General features: G+C 38.8%; 2 protein-coding genes across 5 annotated transcripts; one reads left to right on the top strand and one right to left on the bottom strand.

The window, feature by feature from the left end:
* Positions 1-8: 8 nt before the first annotated feature.
* si:ch211-260e23.9 (uncharacterized protein LOC555795 homolog) lies at positions 9-5,831 on the bottom strand. 2 transcript variants are annotated; one of them, XM_068318522.1, is made up of 4 exons: positions 5,700-5,831; positions 3,882-4,015; positions 3,605-3,755; positions 9-3,129 (listed from the first exon to the last, which is right to left on the bottom strand). In XM_068318522.1, exons 2-4 carry the CDS (start codon positions 4,003-4,005, stop codon positions 2,901-2,903), a joined length of 504 nt encoding a protein of 167 aa, XP_068174623.1. In that variant the 5' UTR covers positions 4,006-4,015; positions 5,700-5,831; the 3' UTR covers positions 9-2,900. The 2 variants fall into 2 exon arrangements, with proteins under 2 accessions (XP_068174623.1, XP_068174614.1); XM_068318513.1 differs by having other exon boundaries at positions 5,695-5,829.
* Positions 5,832-7,623: 1,792 nt separating this feature from the next.
* LOC137598403 (protein C19orf12 homolog) lies at positions 7,624-14,655 on the top strand. 3 transcript variants are annotated; one of them, XM_068318486.1, is made up of 4 exons: positions 7,625-7,899; positions 9,056-11,871; positions 12,909-13,075; positions 14,387-14,655. In XM_068318486.1, the coding sequence occupies exons 3-4, from the start codon at positions 12,916-12,918 to the stop codon at positions 14,650-14,652; spliced, it is 426 nt and encodes a 141-aa protein (XP_068174587.1). In that variant the 5' UTR covers positions 7,625-7,899; positions 9,056-11,871; positions 12,909-12,915; the 3' UTR covers positions 14,653-14,655. The 3 variants fall into 3 exon arrangements, 2 of the variants coding, with proteins under 2 accessions (XP_068174575.1, XP_068174587.1); XR_011036669.1 differs by lacking the exons at positions 12,909-13,075; positions 14,387-14,655 and having other exon boundaries at positions 7,624-7,899; positions 9,056-11,005; positions 11,715-11,865; XM_068318474.1 differs by lacking the exons at positions 12,909-13,075; positions 14,387-14,655 and having other exon boundaries at positions 7,624-7,899; positions 9,056-11,865.
* The last annotated feature ends 2,258 nt before the right edge of the window (positions 14,656-16,913 follow it).

Below are 16,913 nucleotides of genomic sequence, written 5' to 3' on the forward strand. Positions count from 1 at the left end.
CCACAGTCTTAAAAAAAAACCCAAGATTTATTTGTTGTTTTTTTTACATTTTATAAATACACAACAAGAAAAACGTTGTTTTTACACTTGTGTTGGTGAAATGAACAGTTTGTGTAATTTAAAAGAATGAATATCTGTTCAAAGATACAAAATGGTAAAGTCAGTACAAACATAAAAAGTAGTTCTAAAAATTATTCCTCAATGTCAAACAAAAAGAATATTTCTCATATAATACACTATGTCATGACGTTAAACACAATATGGATACCTTACAGGCCAGTGCGTTATGAAGTTTTTATACTTGTCACAAGAAACTAAAGCTAAGTGCATGATTCATAACTAAACCACAATCAAAACTTAGAGCGAATTAACATACAGGTATGAATTGGTTCAATGTCATACACTACAACACAAGTAGAGCTGGATATAAATTGAAACTTCAAAAAGAGATAAATTTCAGGTTCAGGCAGCGAGTTCTTCATGTGTGATCAGGATGGTAATTGTCTACATATGGGTTATTTAAAAGTCTAAACAAAACCCCCACGCCTACTATAACCAAAATTCATTGTGCCCTGTCACCCCTGCGTGACCCACCCCAAAAAAATCAGTTTAGACACATCCATTTTGGTTTTAATTACTCTGATACCGTCTCCCTGTAATCACCCTGGGCAATAAAATGAACAACTAGCAGACTGAAAAATATTTTCGATTTAAATGCCATAAATCTGCTGAACACTACCCAACTCCTCTGAAATATGTATACATGCAAACATACAGTATGTGACTGCAATATTGAAATGTGATGCAACCAAGTGTCTATGTGCAATTTAAATATATATTACCGATATCATGTCAAACTGCGAGCGAGCATTAGTAAATGTGTGATGGTTGTCTTTCTTGCTTCTCTAGGTTGTTTTTTAAAAAAAAAATTTTTTATCTGTTTCTTTCTGTGTTTACACTGAAAGACTGCACCCAATTTCATCGTTGAACATAACAATGACAATAAATGTGATTTATGAAATAAACACGTCAAACGTCAACTCGTGACACAACAGGTGATGTTGTCTGTGATGGGATTTGCGTTCTGTTGCCTGGGGAGCAAGGAGATGTCTTATCTGATGACCTTTCATGGTTTCGTGATGCCAGATTGAATCTTCTCACTTGGTTTACCACATCAGTAAATGGGTTCTTAAGGCTTTGTGCTCTGTTGCTGGTTTCACATATAGTAGTACTCTGACCGGGTCTAGACCCCAAAAAATTTCGGTGTATGAACTGGCAGTTGAGAGGAGCCAGCTCACCTCCAGAGCACTGCCGAGGTGCCCTTGAGCAATGCACTGTCCCCTTTGATAGTTGCTCATTGGGGGCGCACCAAGGAGCTGCCCGCCACTCTACCACTCATCTGCATGCTTACAAGCCCCCTGCGCACGCGCGTGTGTGTGTGTGGCACACGCTTGTACACGTATATAATATGCATGTGATTAACATAGACTAACACTAAAGTGGACAATTAATTTCCCTTCAGGGATTAATAAAGTTGATTTAATCTTAAACGTGTTCCACGACCGAGTTTGTAAATCAAACTACCCGTCAGTCAAACAACTTTTCCCCATTTGAAATAACTAAAATAATTTTAAACCATTCCAGCCTTGAAAAAAAACAAAAACCAAACACCCCAAATGATAAAAGACATTTTATCAACCAATAGATATGCATACTTTCCCTGTGCATAATTAATTCTATAAAATTTACGTAAACAATGATAAAGTATGAAAAGAAACACAAAAGTCACGTGAACACACAAGCTACATCTTACCTTTACTTTTTGGGGGCGCACCTGGTCGGAGCTGCCCGCCGCTCTACCCCCCACTGTATACACTGCATGCTTACAGGCCCCCTTGTGTGTGATTGTGTCTGTTTCAGGGGCCTATACAAAAATATATATACTGTGTATGCATGTCAATCAGTGAATGAGTGGAAAAAATAATTTGTGGGATCAATAAAGTTCCTCTACTCTGCGGGTAACACTTGGGAAAGAACGAGATGCGGTCTCAGCTGATGTATCCATCTGCAGACGAGCAGTGGTGCCAAAAGCAAGACTCACATCTCGGGAGTTTTGCGCATTTGTCGGAACAAAAATGTGGACCGAGTGATCGCTCGTGTCTCCAAAAACTTGAGTGTCAAGTCATTCGTCTGTCAAGGTACTACTGCGTTTGACACAGCATAATGTTCATTTTGTGAATCGTACTTCCATTTAGAGTGTAATTTTCATTTTGCATCATGAATATGCAAGAACTGATCAAATTCTGTATCAGACAAGAATCAGTTATCCAATATCACTTATCACTTACAGTCGAGTAGGCATGACAAATGAATTATAATAGGTGCTTGAGTTCATGTGTCTTTCTTGACACTAAGTGTCCTGCAGTGTGACTGTTACACACGCGAAGCGAATGATCCAACAATATACTGTGCAGCCCTAGTCAAACACACTTAAAATGGCATCTACACAATATTTGAAAAATCCCTTTACTATAAATTCCGACCAAATCAAAATACTCACTTGTATATATTTGATATTGAAACGTTTCATTAAAAAATAACCCTGTGTGTTACTAATGCCAAGAGAGTAACTATCATTAATAATGTCAGGACATCGAGGTCCTTTTCAGTCAGTGCTGACACCCAAATGAAACTGTTTGTATTGGTGTGGTTAACTTTGCAGGTGTTCAACCATTTTACTGCACAGGAAGTAGCACATTTATACGTTATTCCCTGGTGCATGCGCAAACATAACTTTGTGGTGAAACAACGGTGGAAAACCTGAGTAACGCCACTGTGATAAACAATGGGCTTCTGGCGGCAGCAACATGCAGCGTGAGCAGATCCCCCCCCGATCCTCTTCAGTAGTTAAAGAGACGCTGGCAGGGCTGCTTGAAGTGGCCGTAGCGTCTCTCTGCTGGGGAAAATCGTGTTTTAGCCAGGTTTTGTCTGTGGATGGCGCCGCGGCTCAGTTTCTTCCGCTCATTCTGGGTCCTCGCCCTTTGGACAGCCAGTAGGTGAATGTTGCAGGGCAGAGGAACTCCCCAGGCAGCCAGATGCCAGGATATGTGCCGCCTCACTGCCACTGGCCTGGACACACAGGGAAATGTTGGAATATACGCTGAACAAAATGTTAAGGACAAAACTACAATGCACCGTTTCTGTTTGCTCTCTACTTTCTGTATTTAAGGTTTAGAAACACATGACCACGTAACCAGTTTTAAAATGGTACCGGTACTCATTTCTAAAGCAGTTCCTTATGGACTACATACATTTTAAAACCTCAGCCATAATTGAAACAACTGTCCCAAAATAGTTTTTCAGCTCATCATGAAAGTTGATTGTGCATCTCACTGATGAAGTAATCTCATAATTCTACATTAGTCATCTGATTAGTAACTTTCCATCACAATAAGACTGTGAAGAATCAATTAAATTAATGTCGTTTTTTTAATCATTGGAGTTGGGTCACACTTTGGACTCACCAGGTTTTTGTCTTATGCATGTTTTAGAAAAGGACGGCATCATACATCCTTAATTATCTTACAAACAGAGCCGTGCTAACCTGGAGGTGTCTGCTTGATCTTCATCAGGGCCTAGCTCTTCTCCCTCTGCTGCACTCATCCCACATCTCATCTGGTAGACAGACATGCTGGGGTGCTCGATGAGCAGGTTCTCGAAGGGGTCCATGTCGTCGGTGGATAGCGGCACGTTCTCTGGATAAGGAACATCCCAGTTCAACCAAATCCATGTTCGGAACACTACCTTATAGCCAAGATCACTCTGAATCCTGTGGCCGACATATTGAACACCCTGTACCTCTAACAGGGTCTTTCACTCACCTGGGAGATTAACAACGACCCATCCCTCTTCCTCAAACTCCATCAGCTCTTCATAAGTGTCGTCTGTTGCCTCAAAGTCCTCGCCAGCATTCCCAAGCAGGTGAGAAAGAATCTTTCCAATCATCTTTATGCCTCTGAAATCAGATAATCAACAAGAACAAGCAGATAAGTAGCAAGAATTCTGCAAAGTCACAGTATTGTCCTGATGACATCAGAAAGTCAGCACTGAGGTCCACCCAAGTAAAGTTGTCCAGTCTTATTGGTAACAACCAATTAATAGGAATCTGTACCAAAGAGATAATATAATAACTCTGTGGTTCATAGTGTATGGAAGGTCTGACTTCTACACAACCTAAAAAGTACTTGGTCTTTATTTGGTTTGATGTTTTCCACAATAGCAAGAAAACAAGAAAAATAACAAGATAATCACGTTGACACAAATTACATCTCAAAATCCAAAAGAGATTCACGCCAAAAAGAAATTCACATCTCAAAAACTAACAATGGTAGGATTTTCAACAGTACTGTGTGTTTCCTGAACAAAAGAAAAAATCTAACTTTTTATCATTTAATAAAATAAAAACAGAAGCTCTTGTCTCCATGTCCCCTGCTCCATTCACATTCAATGTACTTAAAACACAAGTTTAAAAAAAAAAAAAGCAGACCAACTAATCATTTTCCACAATCAAGCTTTTTTTTAACTTCTGTAATTGATTTCCTCAATCTAAATAACTGGTTGGTCACTTCCTCCTGGATTTTATAAATAAAAACGAACGCTATCCAAAAAAATGTTGAGGTCAGGAAAGAGAGAGAAATAGAAGTGGGATCGTCCAGCTGTGTCCGTCCCAAACAGCTCCCCCTAGAGGCGGAAGACAAATGTTCCACAGACCCTTCTGTCAACAACTTCTGCGCCTCAGAAATCCGAGCAGCCCGAGTTTCTACGTCACCGTGACGTGATCATTTTGAACGGAAACAGCTGATGGAACGCGACACAAGAGGCTGAAATTACACTGGTGGCACAGATATCATATCACGTCTGACTAGGTTAGGTTTCTTCCATAAACACATTTGCAGACTGATGGGTTGACCTTGACTCTGACCCTGTAACCTTTATTCCATTTTTTTTTTCTAAAACGGAGTGCCTTAATTATTGTTATACGTTTCGAGTAGGAAATATAAGACCTCACTCCTCATAACATGCACGAAAGTTAGTAAAATTTACTTCAAATAAAAAACTCGGGGGGGGGGGGGACATACAATAAACTATGGTTGTTTTTGCAAGAAAGTAAAAATAGTGAATAAAATGCTCCAACATGTTATATTAGACACATTGCGCGTACTGACCCAGTGTTCATTTTAGATAAACACGGATCCATAAATAGACCTGTGTTGTCCCCCATGTTCTGATGCCTCAGTGTCTGCTTCTCGGTCCACTAGACCCCACCCTATAAAAAGATTTACAGCAGGACATTGTCCCTCACCCATATTAATGTAACGAACACCACCGTTAACTGTCTGCTCTCCCAAATACAGATATATATGACAAATACTGTAAAACCAGTCTAATGGTCTTCGCAGAGCGCTCATCCATTAGTGCTGTTTCGAGTCTTCTAATAACATCGGTGTGAGTTTTGTTTTTTTAGATATTTTATTTATGACAACTTGCAGTTATTAACATTATTCACCAAAAAATAATAAATAATCAAAGGCTGCAAGAAATCACAGAACCGAGAAAACAGGAAACAAAAGACGAACAAAAAGTGAGCAGTGTTTGTGAATTGATGTGATAATATGTTAATTTTAATAAACATACCTCACCGAAAAAGTTTTTTTTTTCTTCGGTAGTGGCGGACAGAAAGAAGATCCAACTACGTTGCGGTTCTTCGGAGACAGTTCTGATCTCGGACTTGTTTATGAGCTACGGTCTCAGCTGTGTCCGGTGACGTCACCAAACCCCGCCCAGAAGGCGGGTCCACGGTGCGTCATATGTCAACAACACTTGGGAGTGAGACGCTGATGCCCACTGATAGAGTTCTGTATCTCGCTTCAGTTGTCGTGTTTTATCGCCCTTTGTGTGAACTGAGGGTGAAGCTGCAGCCAAACGCAACAACTCGACTTTTTCCACAGAAAACATTCCAGTTTTAACCGGATACATTGATTATCGGTTCTTCCTGCCTGGAGTCGAGGCAGCTGAGCTACAAAGGAACAGAAAGAGATATAGGGAAGCAAATGTATACATTTTATAATTATAACATATCTATTATGATAATTTATGGAGTGTGAACAAAGCTCAATGTATTCATCTGTAATTTATATGTTAAATTTATACAAGCTATAAGCATTTAATCTTATGTGGTATACAGACAGACAGACTTTAATGATAGCAGAAAATGAAGGATTACGAAGAATAAAGACTAAAAAGAATAAAATCTGGGGAGACATTGAAATTAAGAATTATAGATTTACATTAAATAAGAGAGAATATATACTCTAACATTCATTACAAATATGAAAGAAGTATGCAAAGTGAAATATAAAGACAGAAGTTACTAATAAATATGAAATATACAGGTGTTACTGGACCACTTCATTTTCACCTCTGTATCTGTGCGCCTCACTGACTTGACACCCTCCTGCACACACTCTCCTCACGCGTCACTTGTTTGGCCCCTGGGGCCTCTTGTACAAAGATTTGCTTGGATTTACTACTGAAACATACATGAATCCAAGCATATTTCCTTTTTACATCACAATTAACATGGAAGAGAGTGCACATATTGGAGTAATCGACCCATCCCTGTCCACACCCTTTTTTAAATACACAGGTAATTTTTAAATGAGCCCATGCAGATGACATTCCTCTCTCTTCCCAGTCAAAAACAAGAAGAATCAAGGCAGTCAGAGACCGCAACATCCCTGACTGCAACATCTACCCTTGAAAGGTAGGTCAGGGTACCCTGAAAGTAAGGTCAAAACTATGCACTAGCTTTAACCATAGATCAAAGCTAGTGCATAGGTAGATAAAAGCACTAGCTTTGATCTACGGTCTTACTCACACTGGCCTTCTCCCTCGTCTTTCTATCTTATCCGGTTCCTGAGTGTGCAAAAGTTGACATTTGACAATGACCTAGTTTTCTCAAGATCAAGGTCATCATCTCATTTTCATCTCCTTTGCCACCCGAGTAATCAGCTTTTTGTTTCATCTTCTATCTGCAACGGTTGCGAAGATATTTGGTGGACTAATGATTTTTATTTTTTTTTAAAGAACAAGAGGGATTTAATTTTCAGTTCATACCGGTGTCATCAGACAGACACTATGTATGACTTCAAGAAAATATGACATAAATTCAAATATTAGCGATGTGCTTAGAACTGCTGCCTGACAGGCACTGACAGTGTTTCAGTAAGCCGGTAATTCCGAAAAAATTTAATGCAGACTAGACCTGGGGGTTATTTATAGGATACACCCCAGCGGAAGTCCCGTCGATCATTATCTTCCTGCCCTAATGCAACAGACAGATCCTACACACCTGAACTGAAAACTCATGAATTTGTTCAAATACATTCACTTTATAAATTATATTTGAAGAATGTCTGCAATATAGCTCATGTGGGATGAATATAAGGGTTTTGGACTGTTGCTGTTGTTGTTGTTTTTTCATTGAGAACAAACTAGGAACTAATGGTGCCCTCACTTTCTTATCGGAACTGGAACAGTTGGACAGAAAGCGGAAGTCAACAATACAAGCGTCACAGCAATTGTGATTAATAGTTTATAGGCTATACTAAAACACGTAGAACGCCGTTTTATATTGGTTTCACAACTAAATAATTCATGGAATAAAATTTCTTCCAATGAATATTTAAAAAAGTTTGTAAGAAAGCTACTAACAGGCACTGATAAAATATATGGAGTTAATAATAAAAGCACTTTACGTAGCCTACGAAGAAGAGATCGATCGGCAGCGCGAACTCCTGGATATCAAATGGAAACCAGAATTAAAGTTGCACAGGATAGGTACGTCTGTTTCAAACTAGTATTTTATTTTGTTGTATGAAAATTATCAAGACTGGTAACATAGCGTGCGTTTGCATTGGCCTGTCGTCTCCGTCTCATCGTTTACATTGCACTGCTAAAATAGACGAGTCTGTCTTCGTCCCTCTCTTCAGCAGTAGGGGGAGCTGCACTCTCACTTTCGATACGTTATATACAGTACAAGGGATTTCTGGAGTCGTGTTTTAAAACAATATGGTATTTTTATTTTATTTGTGTGAATTAGTGTCATTATAAAATTGACGTTTGACCATTGAACAGTCAGTCAAAAGGATGAGTTGATTTCATTGGCTGGATCGACTCGTAAGATTATTATTTATTTAGAAGTTATTATTTATGCAGATAATTATTTTGGCAAGGGAAGGTTTCACAGCTCACAAGCCAAAATTATATTTTGAAAAAAACCCTAATATATTTAAAATGATATTAAAGCATGATATTAAATTAAAACAATTTTATGTTTTAAAATCAAGAGATTTTGAATCCGAAGATTTGAATGATCAGTGAAAACATGGAGGGAGTGAAAGTTGTGAAGAGAGATATCTGGCTGTCTAAGAAGACCTGACTTTTTCTTTTCTTATCGCTCAGTTTCTTCAGTTTGAACGTCCTCTTTTACACAGAACATGCATTTCCTGTCATGTACTATTCTACATGCCAAAACTATAGTTACCCATTCAGTAAATTTCCATCTTATAACATTTATGGAAATTGGGTTTTCTATTAGATTTTCTACCTTTCTGTTTCAACCTTCTTCCATGATCTTAATGAAAAAATACATAAAACATTTTTAATATTAACGTAACACTGATAACATTTGATTGTTCCTTATAGGCTTAATAGTGATGTAAAGTTTAATCATCAATCTTCCTTCAGCTCGTCACTTTTATTTAACCTCTGTAACTTTGATTTGTAGTGATTCTGTGCTGGATAGAAACTGCGCATCAGTCTAAACGAATCTTTCATGTTATTTGTTAGGAGGACTTTTTGTTGTGAAAGCCAAATCTTTTCCATTCAGTATTACAATCAAGTATCTATCATCATTATTATCATAATGCTGCAGGAATAGTGACAAAATTCTGTCTTGTATATTTCCATTCCATGTTGTTCTTTGTCCCTCCAGACTGGCCACAGCGACATGTCCATAAGGGAGATGTTCCTACCAATCAGCAGTTATGGTGGCAGGAGATGAGCCCCGCTACAGATGAAGAGAATGCAAAGCCTCCACAGGTGGAAAAAAAAAAAGAACAGGAGGAACTTGGCATCAGTTGGGGAAGAGAGCAGCTTATATTGAAGCAGGAGACTGATACCTTTATGTTGACTCCCACTAAAGAGGAAAATGACTCCAGTGAAGATCCAACTCTGGATATGAAACCCAATGGAAGTATAGCACAGGAGGAGTCTGTAGTTAGCATGCAAGTTATAAGCTCTGTGGTAGAAGGAGAAAGTACTAACCTGCTGCTATCACACACAGATGAAAAGCCATACTGGTGTAAATCATGTGGCAAACATTTCAAAAGGAAGAGTGGTTCAACAGTTCACATGAGAAAACACACGGGCAAGAAACCTTATATTTGTAAATCATGTGGAAAAGATTTCACATGGAAGTCGGGTTTGACAGTTCACATGAGACAGCACACAGGTGAGAGGCCGTACAGCTGTGAGAAATGTGGGAAGCATTTCAGACAGACGGGTCATTTGATCGTCCACATGAGAAGCCAGACAGTTGTAAAACATGTGGGGAAACATTTCAGACAAAGTTATCATTTGACACTCCACATGAGAACACACATAAGCGAGAAGTCTTACACTTGTAAAACATGTGGGAAATGTTTCCGAAGGAGGAATAACTTGACAGCCAACTTGAGAATCCACACGGGTGAGAAGCCTTTTAGCTGTGAGGAATGTGGGAAGCATTTCAGATGGACTAGCCAATGGATCCATCCACATGAGATTCCATACAAGAGAGAAACTGAGTAGTTGTACGTGTGCGGAAACATTTCAGACACAATTGCAGCATGGCATTCTACATGACAAAAAAAAACAAAGGTGTGAAGCCTTACCGTTGAAAGGTGTGGAATACATTTTACACACACTGGTCTGCTGAAAATCTACGAGACACATTCACGCTGACAAGAAGCGAAAACTTTCAAAGTTCTGTGGAAAAAGATGCAGGTTTGAATATGAGTTCAACCACATGCAGATGAGTTGCATTGTTTTTAGATGATTCATAATGTTTGGGGTTCATAAATATTATCTTGTTTAAGGTGGATGAATAAACAAGGAGAAACGTCTTAGGGGGTTCTTGTAAGTTTTAGTTTATGATTGTGAAGTTTTGATGAACTTTTCTAAAGGTTTCAGTGACAAAAAGGAATAAGATAATGAGGTAAAGTTGCTACGGTGCAGTTTAATTTTGACCACCAGACAGGCGAATCCAGTGGTTGCAAATGTGTATTCCAAATGTGTATTGCAGCGGTTGCAAATGTGTATTCTAAAGTTTTGCAGGTTTCCTGAAATACCAGAGCAAAACCCACATGACGATCTGGTATAGTCTCATAAAATATGAGAGAAATGAAAGATTCTGATCTAAGTAGTGGGCCCTGAGGACCAATACATCAGAAACCATTGATAGCAGTCATCTGGGTACCTGGTTGTTAGTAAATGCGACAAGTCTTTACCCAAATGTAAAATAAATTCTAAAGGAAGAAGATTCTAGTATGTTTGTGGAACGTTTCTATTCCTCAGTATGTCTCTGACACTTGAACCATGCCAGAATCACTTTCCTTCAAGTTTAGTAACGATAGGAAATCCTTCCGTCTCAGGTCGGATGCAATAGAAGCATTTTGTCCATATCAAGAAGCCAGATTTTACATTAACGTGACTAACGTCATTTTATGTCCTGATTCTACTCTCTGCTGTTTCTACCTCACTGGACCACCACAATACGAACAGAAAAGTGGAAAGAGCGAGGTGGGTGGCTGGAGTGTCTGCCCAGCGAGCAAACATTCCTGGTCCACACTGCGGTGGACTTCAGTGAGAAGCACTCTGTGGGCAGGGAGGGGGATAACTGCAAGTACTAATTCTAATTTAATCACACTTATCCAACTGCACTTGTAAATGAAATCACTTTTAGTATACTTTGCATTTTCTCTAACGATGTACGTATTTCTTAAGGATGAATTTTGAGCTGTAGAAACATATTTGTTACATTTAGCAATAATTACTATTAATTAGCTTTAATTCCTTCCAATGTCTTCCCACAATGAGGTGAGTTACTTTGAAGCAAACCTGTAGATGAAATAAATTTATAAGATTTGAATCCTGAGAATTTTTTTTATTGACATCATCAACTGTATTTATATTTTGTGTTGTATCTTGACATTGATTTTTTTTCTAACGCTTGAAGAACACAGCGAGACTCTTGATACTCAGGAACCCAAGCCCAAGCAGTCACAATAGTTCTGTTAGCATATCAATTACTTTAATATAATAATGATTAAAATGTTTGAAATGATCAATCTGATTTAGATTCAATAGTAGGCCCTGATGATCAATATCCCACTAATCATTGAGGTGACACCAGTCACCTGATCATCTAATCAAAAATAAATAAATATGTTTGTGTAACATACGTCATAGAACAGGTGATGATCATGTGTCCAAACACTACGTCATAGAAGAGGTGATGATCATGTGTCCAAACACTACGTCATAGAACAGGTGACTGAGCAGCCATGTCCCACCTATTGACTCGGTTCTCTGACTAACCCGTCCGTCCACAGGGGGGCCTGCTCGTTTCCGGGACGGCGGTGAAAACCACGTGACCCAGGTTCCGGAAGGGACTACATGGAGCGGACTCGTGTCCGTAAGTTTCACTTGAAACCGAAGGCGTGTTAAACCCGTGAAGTCCCGCTCTGAGTGTTCGGACCAGGCCTGCAGGTAACTTGAACCTGATGTGTTTTCCACAGCCGCCGCGTTGACAGGATAGAGTGGGTTTTACTGTGGAGGACTTCAGTAAAGGAAACTCAAGTTTAATTTACTTCTTCACATAAAACCAGTTGTTTGACTTTGTTTCCAGTGAACAGAGTTACAGTAACGATAGTAGGTGAATACATGTGGACTAAGATCGTGAAATAGAGCCGATGTTTCAGCGACAAATCCGCTGACTTTTATAAAATGAAGTTTTACTATCTGAGGAAAAAAACAAACTCTATTAATAAAATAATGAACCTTGTCTGGTTTCTGTTGTGTCATAAAACTTCTCAGACTTTACAGACCAGTTAAATAACGATAGGTCATACTAAAGTCCATTTGGATGTAACTAACATTGAAGAGCATAGGGTTAATAAACTCATAAAAGTGTTTCTTTAATAATTTATATTTTATACAAATATTTGCTTTGGGTTTTTTTTTAAATATGCAATTTAATTTTCATTTAAATGAAACCGAAAATGTAAAATCTCGAAACCAAAACAACCAATGACTTCGTCACGCTGCATGAGTTCGAGGAAAGTAATGCTTTATATAGTTATATTATTATTATTAGTATTTATTATTTTTGTTATTATTGCTGTTGTTGTTGTTGTCATTGTTGTTCTCTCACACACACATAACACACTATAACTACTATTAATATTACTATTACTACTAATGTTACTATTACTGCTACTATAACATAAAAGCAGTTCAGTCTATTTTTGAAATAATAGATTTGAACACACTTTTTTTCAGAGAAAAACAATTAAAATCAGTTACAGTACAAAATCAGTTTGAAATAAAGGCAGGAATCAGTTTTCCAGCATCAGATCTCTAAAGTCAAACTAGGTGGAACATGTATGTTATTGTTAAAGTTTCGATCTGACTCTGAGTCTGTGAATAGATTTGTCGTAAATTATTAAACCACAACTGAAGGAATTCCAGTTAAGTTGTCATTTAACACCATAGAGCTGACTGTCCTCTCTTTCCTAACATGTCAGTGCTGCAATGGCTCCTCGAATGGATGACGTCATGCGTCTGTGCTGCGAGATATCAGCCCATGATCAGATAAAGGTGGCGGTGAAAAACTCAACCAAAGGAGCGATGGTGGCAGGAGGAACCGCATTTGTAGGGGGGTTACTCGGTGGACCTCCAGGGATTGCTGTCGGTAAGAACAAATACTGGCTCTCACAATTCTGGTCCTGATTTCTGTATTTGTGACGGAGACGTCACAGTGGTCGTTTCATTGGAACTCAGCATTTTCCTCACTAAAGGGGGGTGAACCTTAGGATTGTCAGGTTTTTATTCATCCATTCACACAGAGACCTCTGTGATCAGTTCAAGAAGAGAGTTGGGCTTCATCATGTTCAATTGCCCAAGACACACCATAACATGACAACCGTGGGTCACCTGTGGTGCCCCAACGACCCTCCGGGGTCATGGGATAGGCTGGGATTGAATTTCAATGTTTGGTGGTTGTTGTTCCTAAAAACAGCGTTATATATAAGTCTTCACTTAAAGACAGTTAACTGACTGTGTCAGTAATCGATGGAGCTCCAGTGATTGGAGAGAAGGAGCATCAAACCTAAGCAGTTTCTGAATGTCAGTGGATGAATGTTAAAGCACCTCGACAGACACTGGAAAGAAACTATTTTACTTGATTTTGTGTGGATTTAGTCACAGCGTAAGCGTGATCCTGCTTGCTGTGTGTGACTGACCCTGTTCCCGTAAGTGTAGTTCAAACACACTCCTAGTCACACAGACTGTCAGCTCACAGTGTTCGTGTTGTCAAGCAGGACAACAGTTTGCATGGACAATGCTTTTTCAAAGCCAAAACAGTGCATTTGAATACAGACAGAACATGGAGTGAACAAATGAATGTAAACCGCCTGTCTGTGGCACTTAAACCTGTTGGTTCCTACTGGTACAGTTTTAATGTCCAACAACAGACATAATGTGACAGGACCACGACAAGCACACATCAGTGAGGTGAAACGGAAATAAAGAGATTCAATCTGATAGGAAGCATAAAGACTGGACTCTGGAACGATGAAAAATGTCAAGTGGTTTGATCAGTCCAGATCTCAATCTAGATTTATCCCTGATGTCACATTCCAGGACGGAGCAAGGCTTCATCAGATCCAAACTGTGGCCGAGATTTTATGGAGCATGAAGCATCGTTTTCACATACATAGTATTAGTATTTTCCAAAGATACAAACAAACAAACAAAAAACAAACAGGTGGATCCTTGTTTTGTAGAGTATGATGGATAAACAGTAGGAAATAAGACCTTTGCTGGTGACCTTGAGAGGAGAGATGGGTTCATACGTTTCGTAACCCCTTTTGTGAAGGATAAACACATAAAACTATAACTAGCACTAGTTTGATTCTGATCTGAGTCTGTTTTTGTGTTCATTGATGCAGATGCAGCTCATACATAAAATGCTTACATTTACTGGACCTTTATCTGCCTGCAGGTGGAGCGGTTGGTGGTCTCTTGGGCAGCTGGCTGACTAGCGGGCAGTTCAGGCCCCTGCCTCAGATCCTGATGGAGTTGCCACCTAAAGAGCAACAGAAGCTCTATAATGACATTATGGCCGTTTTAGGTAACCTGAACTGGATGGACGCAGCCCAGCTCATCGCCCTGGTGATGGGAAACAGCACTCTTCAGCAGCAAGTCACAGCTACCCTGATTAACTTCATCACAAAGGAGCTCAGGGCAGAGGTGCGCTATGAAGACTGAGTGCCAAACAGCCTACTTTTTGGAATCATAAGGCATCAGAAATCTGGTTCATCAAAAGAACGGAAGTAATGTTTTGTATGAAACAAAATATATTGCATATGGAGTAATGTACCATATTCAGGATGAGAAATAATTGTGTTCCAGGACTACCAACATGGATTTCTTTCAGCCAGTTTGATATTTGATGTCCTGCCTCTCATGGCCGATACAAAATCGTTTTGCATTGTCATATCTTAAGGTTCAAATCCATCACACCTGATGACCAGAAAAGCCAAAGCTTGGTGATGAAACTCGGATGAAAATGTTCTTTATTATTTAACTTATTCCCTCCTTCATGGTTTGTTTCCCAGTCGTTAGTTTGCCGAGCGTGAAGAAGTGTTTTCTCTTCTGTGTCCATGCTGCCAACTGTATTCAAATGTCAAAAATGCTTTTACTCCTTTCCTCATCAGTTGTATGTTTTATAAAACCCTATCAGTTACTCTGTCTGAAATTTAGAAATTCAAAATTCGGATCAAAAGACACTTAACAGTAACTTGATTTGTATTATTGGCTGTTTTGAGCACTTAGGTTGTTTTTAACACAACTTTCAAATATTTTATTTAAATTAATAAACAGGTTTGCTTTTTTTCCCCCAAAATTGTAAACAGTTTTAATGACTTTTTTTTTTTTTTTTTAGTATTCAGCTAATATTCTACTTTGACACACAGATGTTTCACTGGACCGTGAATGTTATCCTCAAACTGACAAATGAGTATTTTTCAGATGAATGGATGGTTGTTGACGTCAGGCCTCAGTCATGTGGAGGTATTGTAAAATCCTAGCTGGAATGAAAGCTGGGGGACCGCAACATAGGAAAAAAGTTTTACTCTTTGCTTTATAGGGTCTGTTCAGAAGGTGATCATTAGTTATGGAGTGTCAAATAATGTAGAGGTATTGAAAGATGTTTTAAGTTTTGTCTGAAGGGGGAAAAATGGTAAAGATTCCTAACATTGATGCCCTGAACAGCTGAAAATCAGATTATAAAATGTGCCTGAATTCGACATGACAATGAAGACTCAAGGTTGTGTAGCGAGCATGAAGACGTGATACCATCCCTTTGACTTTGACCCACGACAAGGTGTCCTTCTGTAAACTTCATTAAAACTTTTCATTCAAATGCAACTTGATTTTTTTTATTCATAAAAACATTTGGATGTGCATGTTGAAATGACCATACATTTACATTGTAATATATCAAAACTCATTTTCTCAATGCCGCATATTTGTTTTGTTAGAGACCTAAGAGATGGCACAAAACATTGTTAGGAGTGAATTGTTAGGAGTCTTCCTTTCTGGAGTTTCACAGCAAACACGTTGCTCCCTTCTCCTAGATCAACAATGTTGTCTCATTTTATAACCTAAAATGAAAAAAGTGGAAGTTCCAAGACTCCAAAAAGATTTGAAGTTTATTTCTCCTATTTATGCTGAAAAACAAGTGCTTACTTTTAGCTGTTGTTACTAAAAAAAAGATCTAAATAAATTCAAATTTACTGGCATTCAGAAGTTCATACATTCAACAATCAGTGACACTGCCATTTATTAGGTTGTGCGTTTCCTGCTCTGTTAGGTCTTTCCCCCCCTGCCGCTGATGCCAGGTTGGTGTATCAGAGCTTTTTTTTGGGCTGCCAGCTGAAAACCCTGTTACAACTGAGAAACCAGACCCAAGTTATTACAGTTAAGCCACTGTACTATATTCATACAGGCCAGAAAAGAACATCAGTGCTGAACATTAAGTGGTCATTTACAACATATGTTTGATCGACTGTAAGCAAAGATGACAATGAAAATACGTATAAACAGCCAAACAGGCTGGTTGATCGGGGTCCTATTAACAGTAACAGATTAAATTCCCAACAGTGTTAAAATGACATGAGCCCTTGAACTCTACATGGCATGCATGTATAAATGGGTCCAGTGTCACCACTGGTGCAACATGGGATCACTTTGGTAAAGATTCGTCACAGTAAGTTCCAGGTCCAGGTTCCAAACCCTGTGAGACCATGTAAAGATTGTTTTCTTTACATGTATTCTGAAAGTAACCCAGCTCATATTTCTGTAAACACTTTTAACATTTTGGTAGACGGGCTCTCCTGCTGACATTTACACTAAAAATAACGATCATCACTCTCATCTGTGTGCTATCTTTATGACCAGGAGCTACGAGTTACTGCAGAGTCTGCCACACACAACCCCTTAGGAAATGCATGTTGTCATTTTTACAT

This window comes from Antennarius striatus, chromosome 1 (genome assembly GCF_040054535.1).
Source record: "Antennarius striatus isolate MH-2024 chromosome 1, ASM4005453v1, whole genome shotgun sequence".
Taxonomy (NCBI): domain Eukaryota; kingdom Metazoa; phylum Chordata; class Actinopteri; order Lophiiformes; family Antennariidae; genus Antennarius; species Antennarius striatus.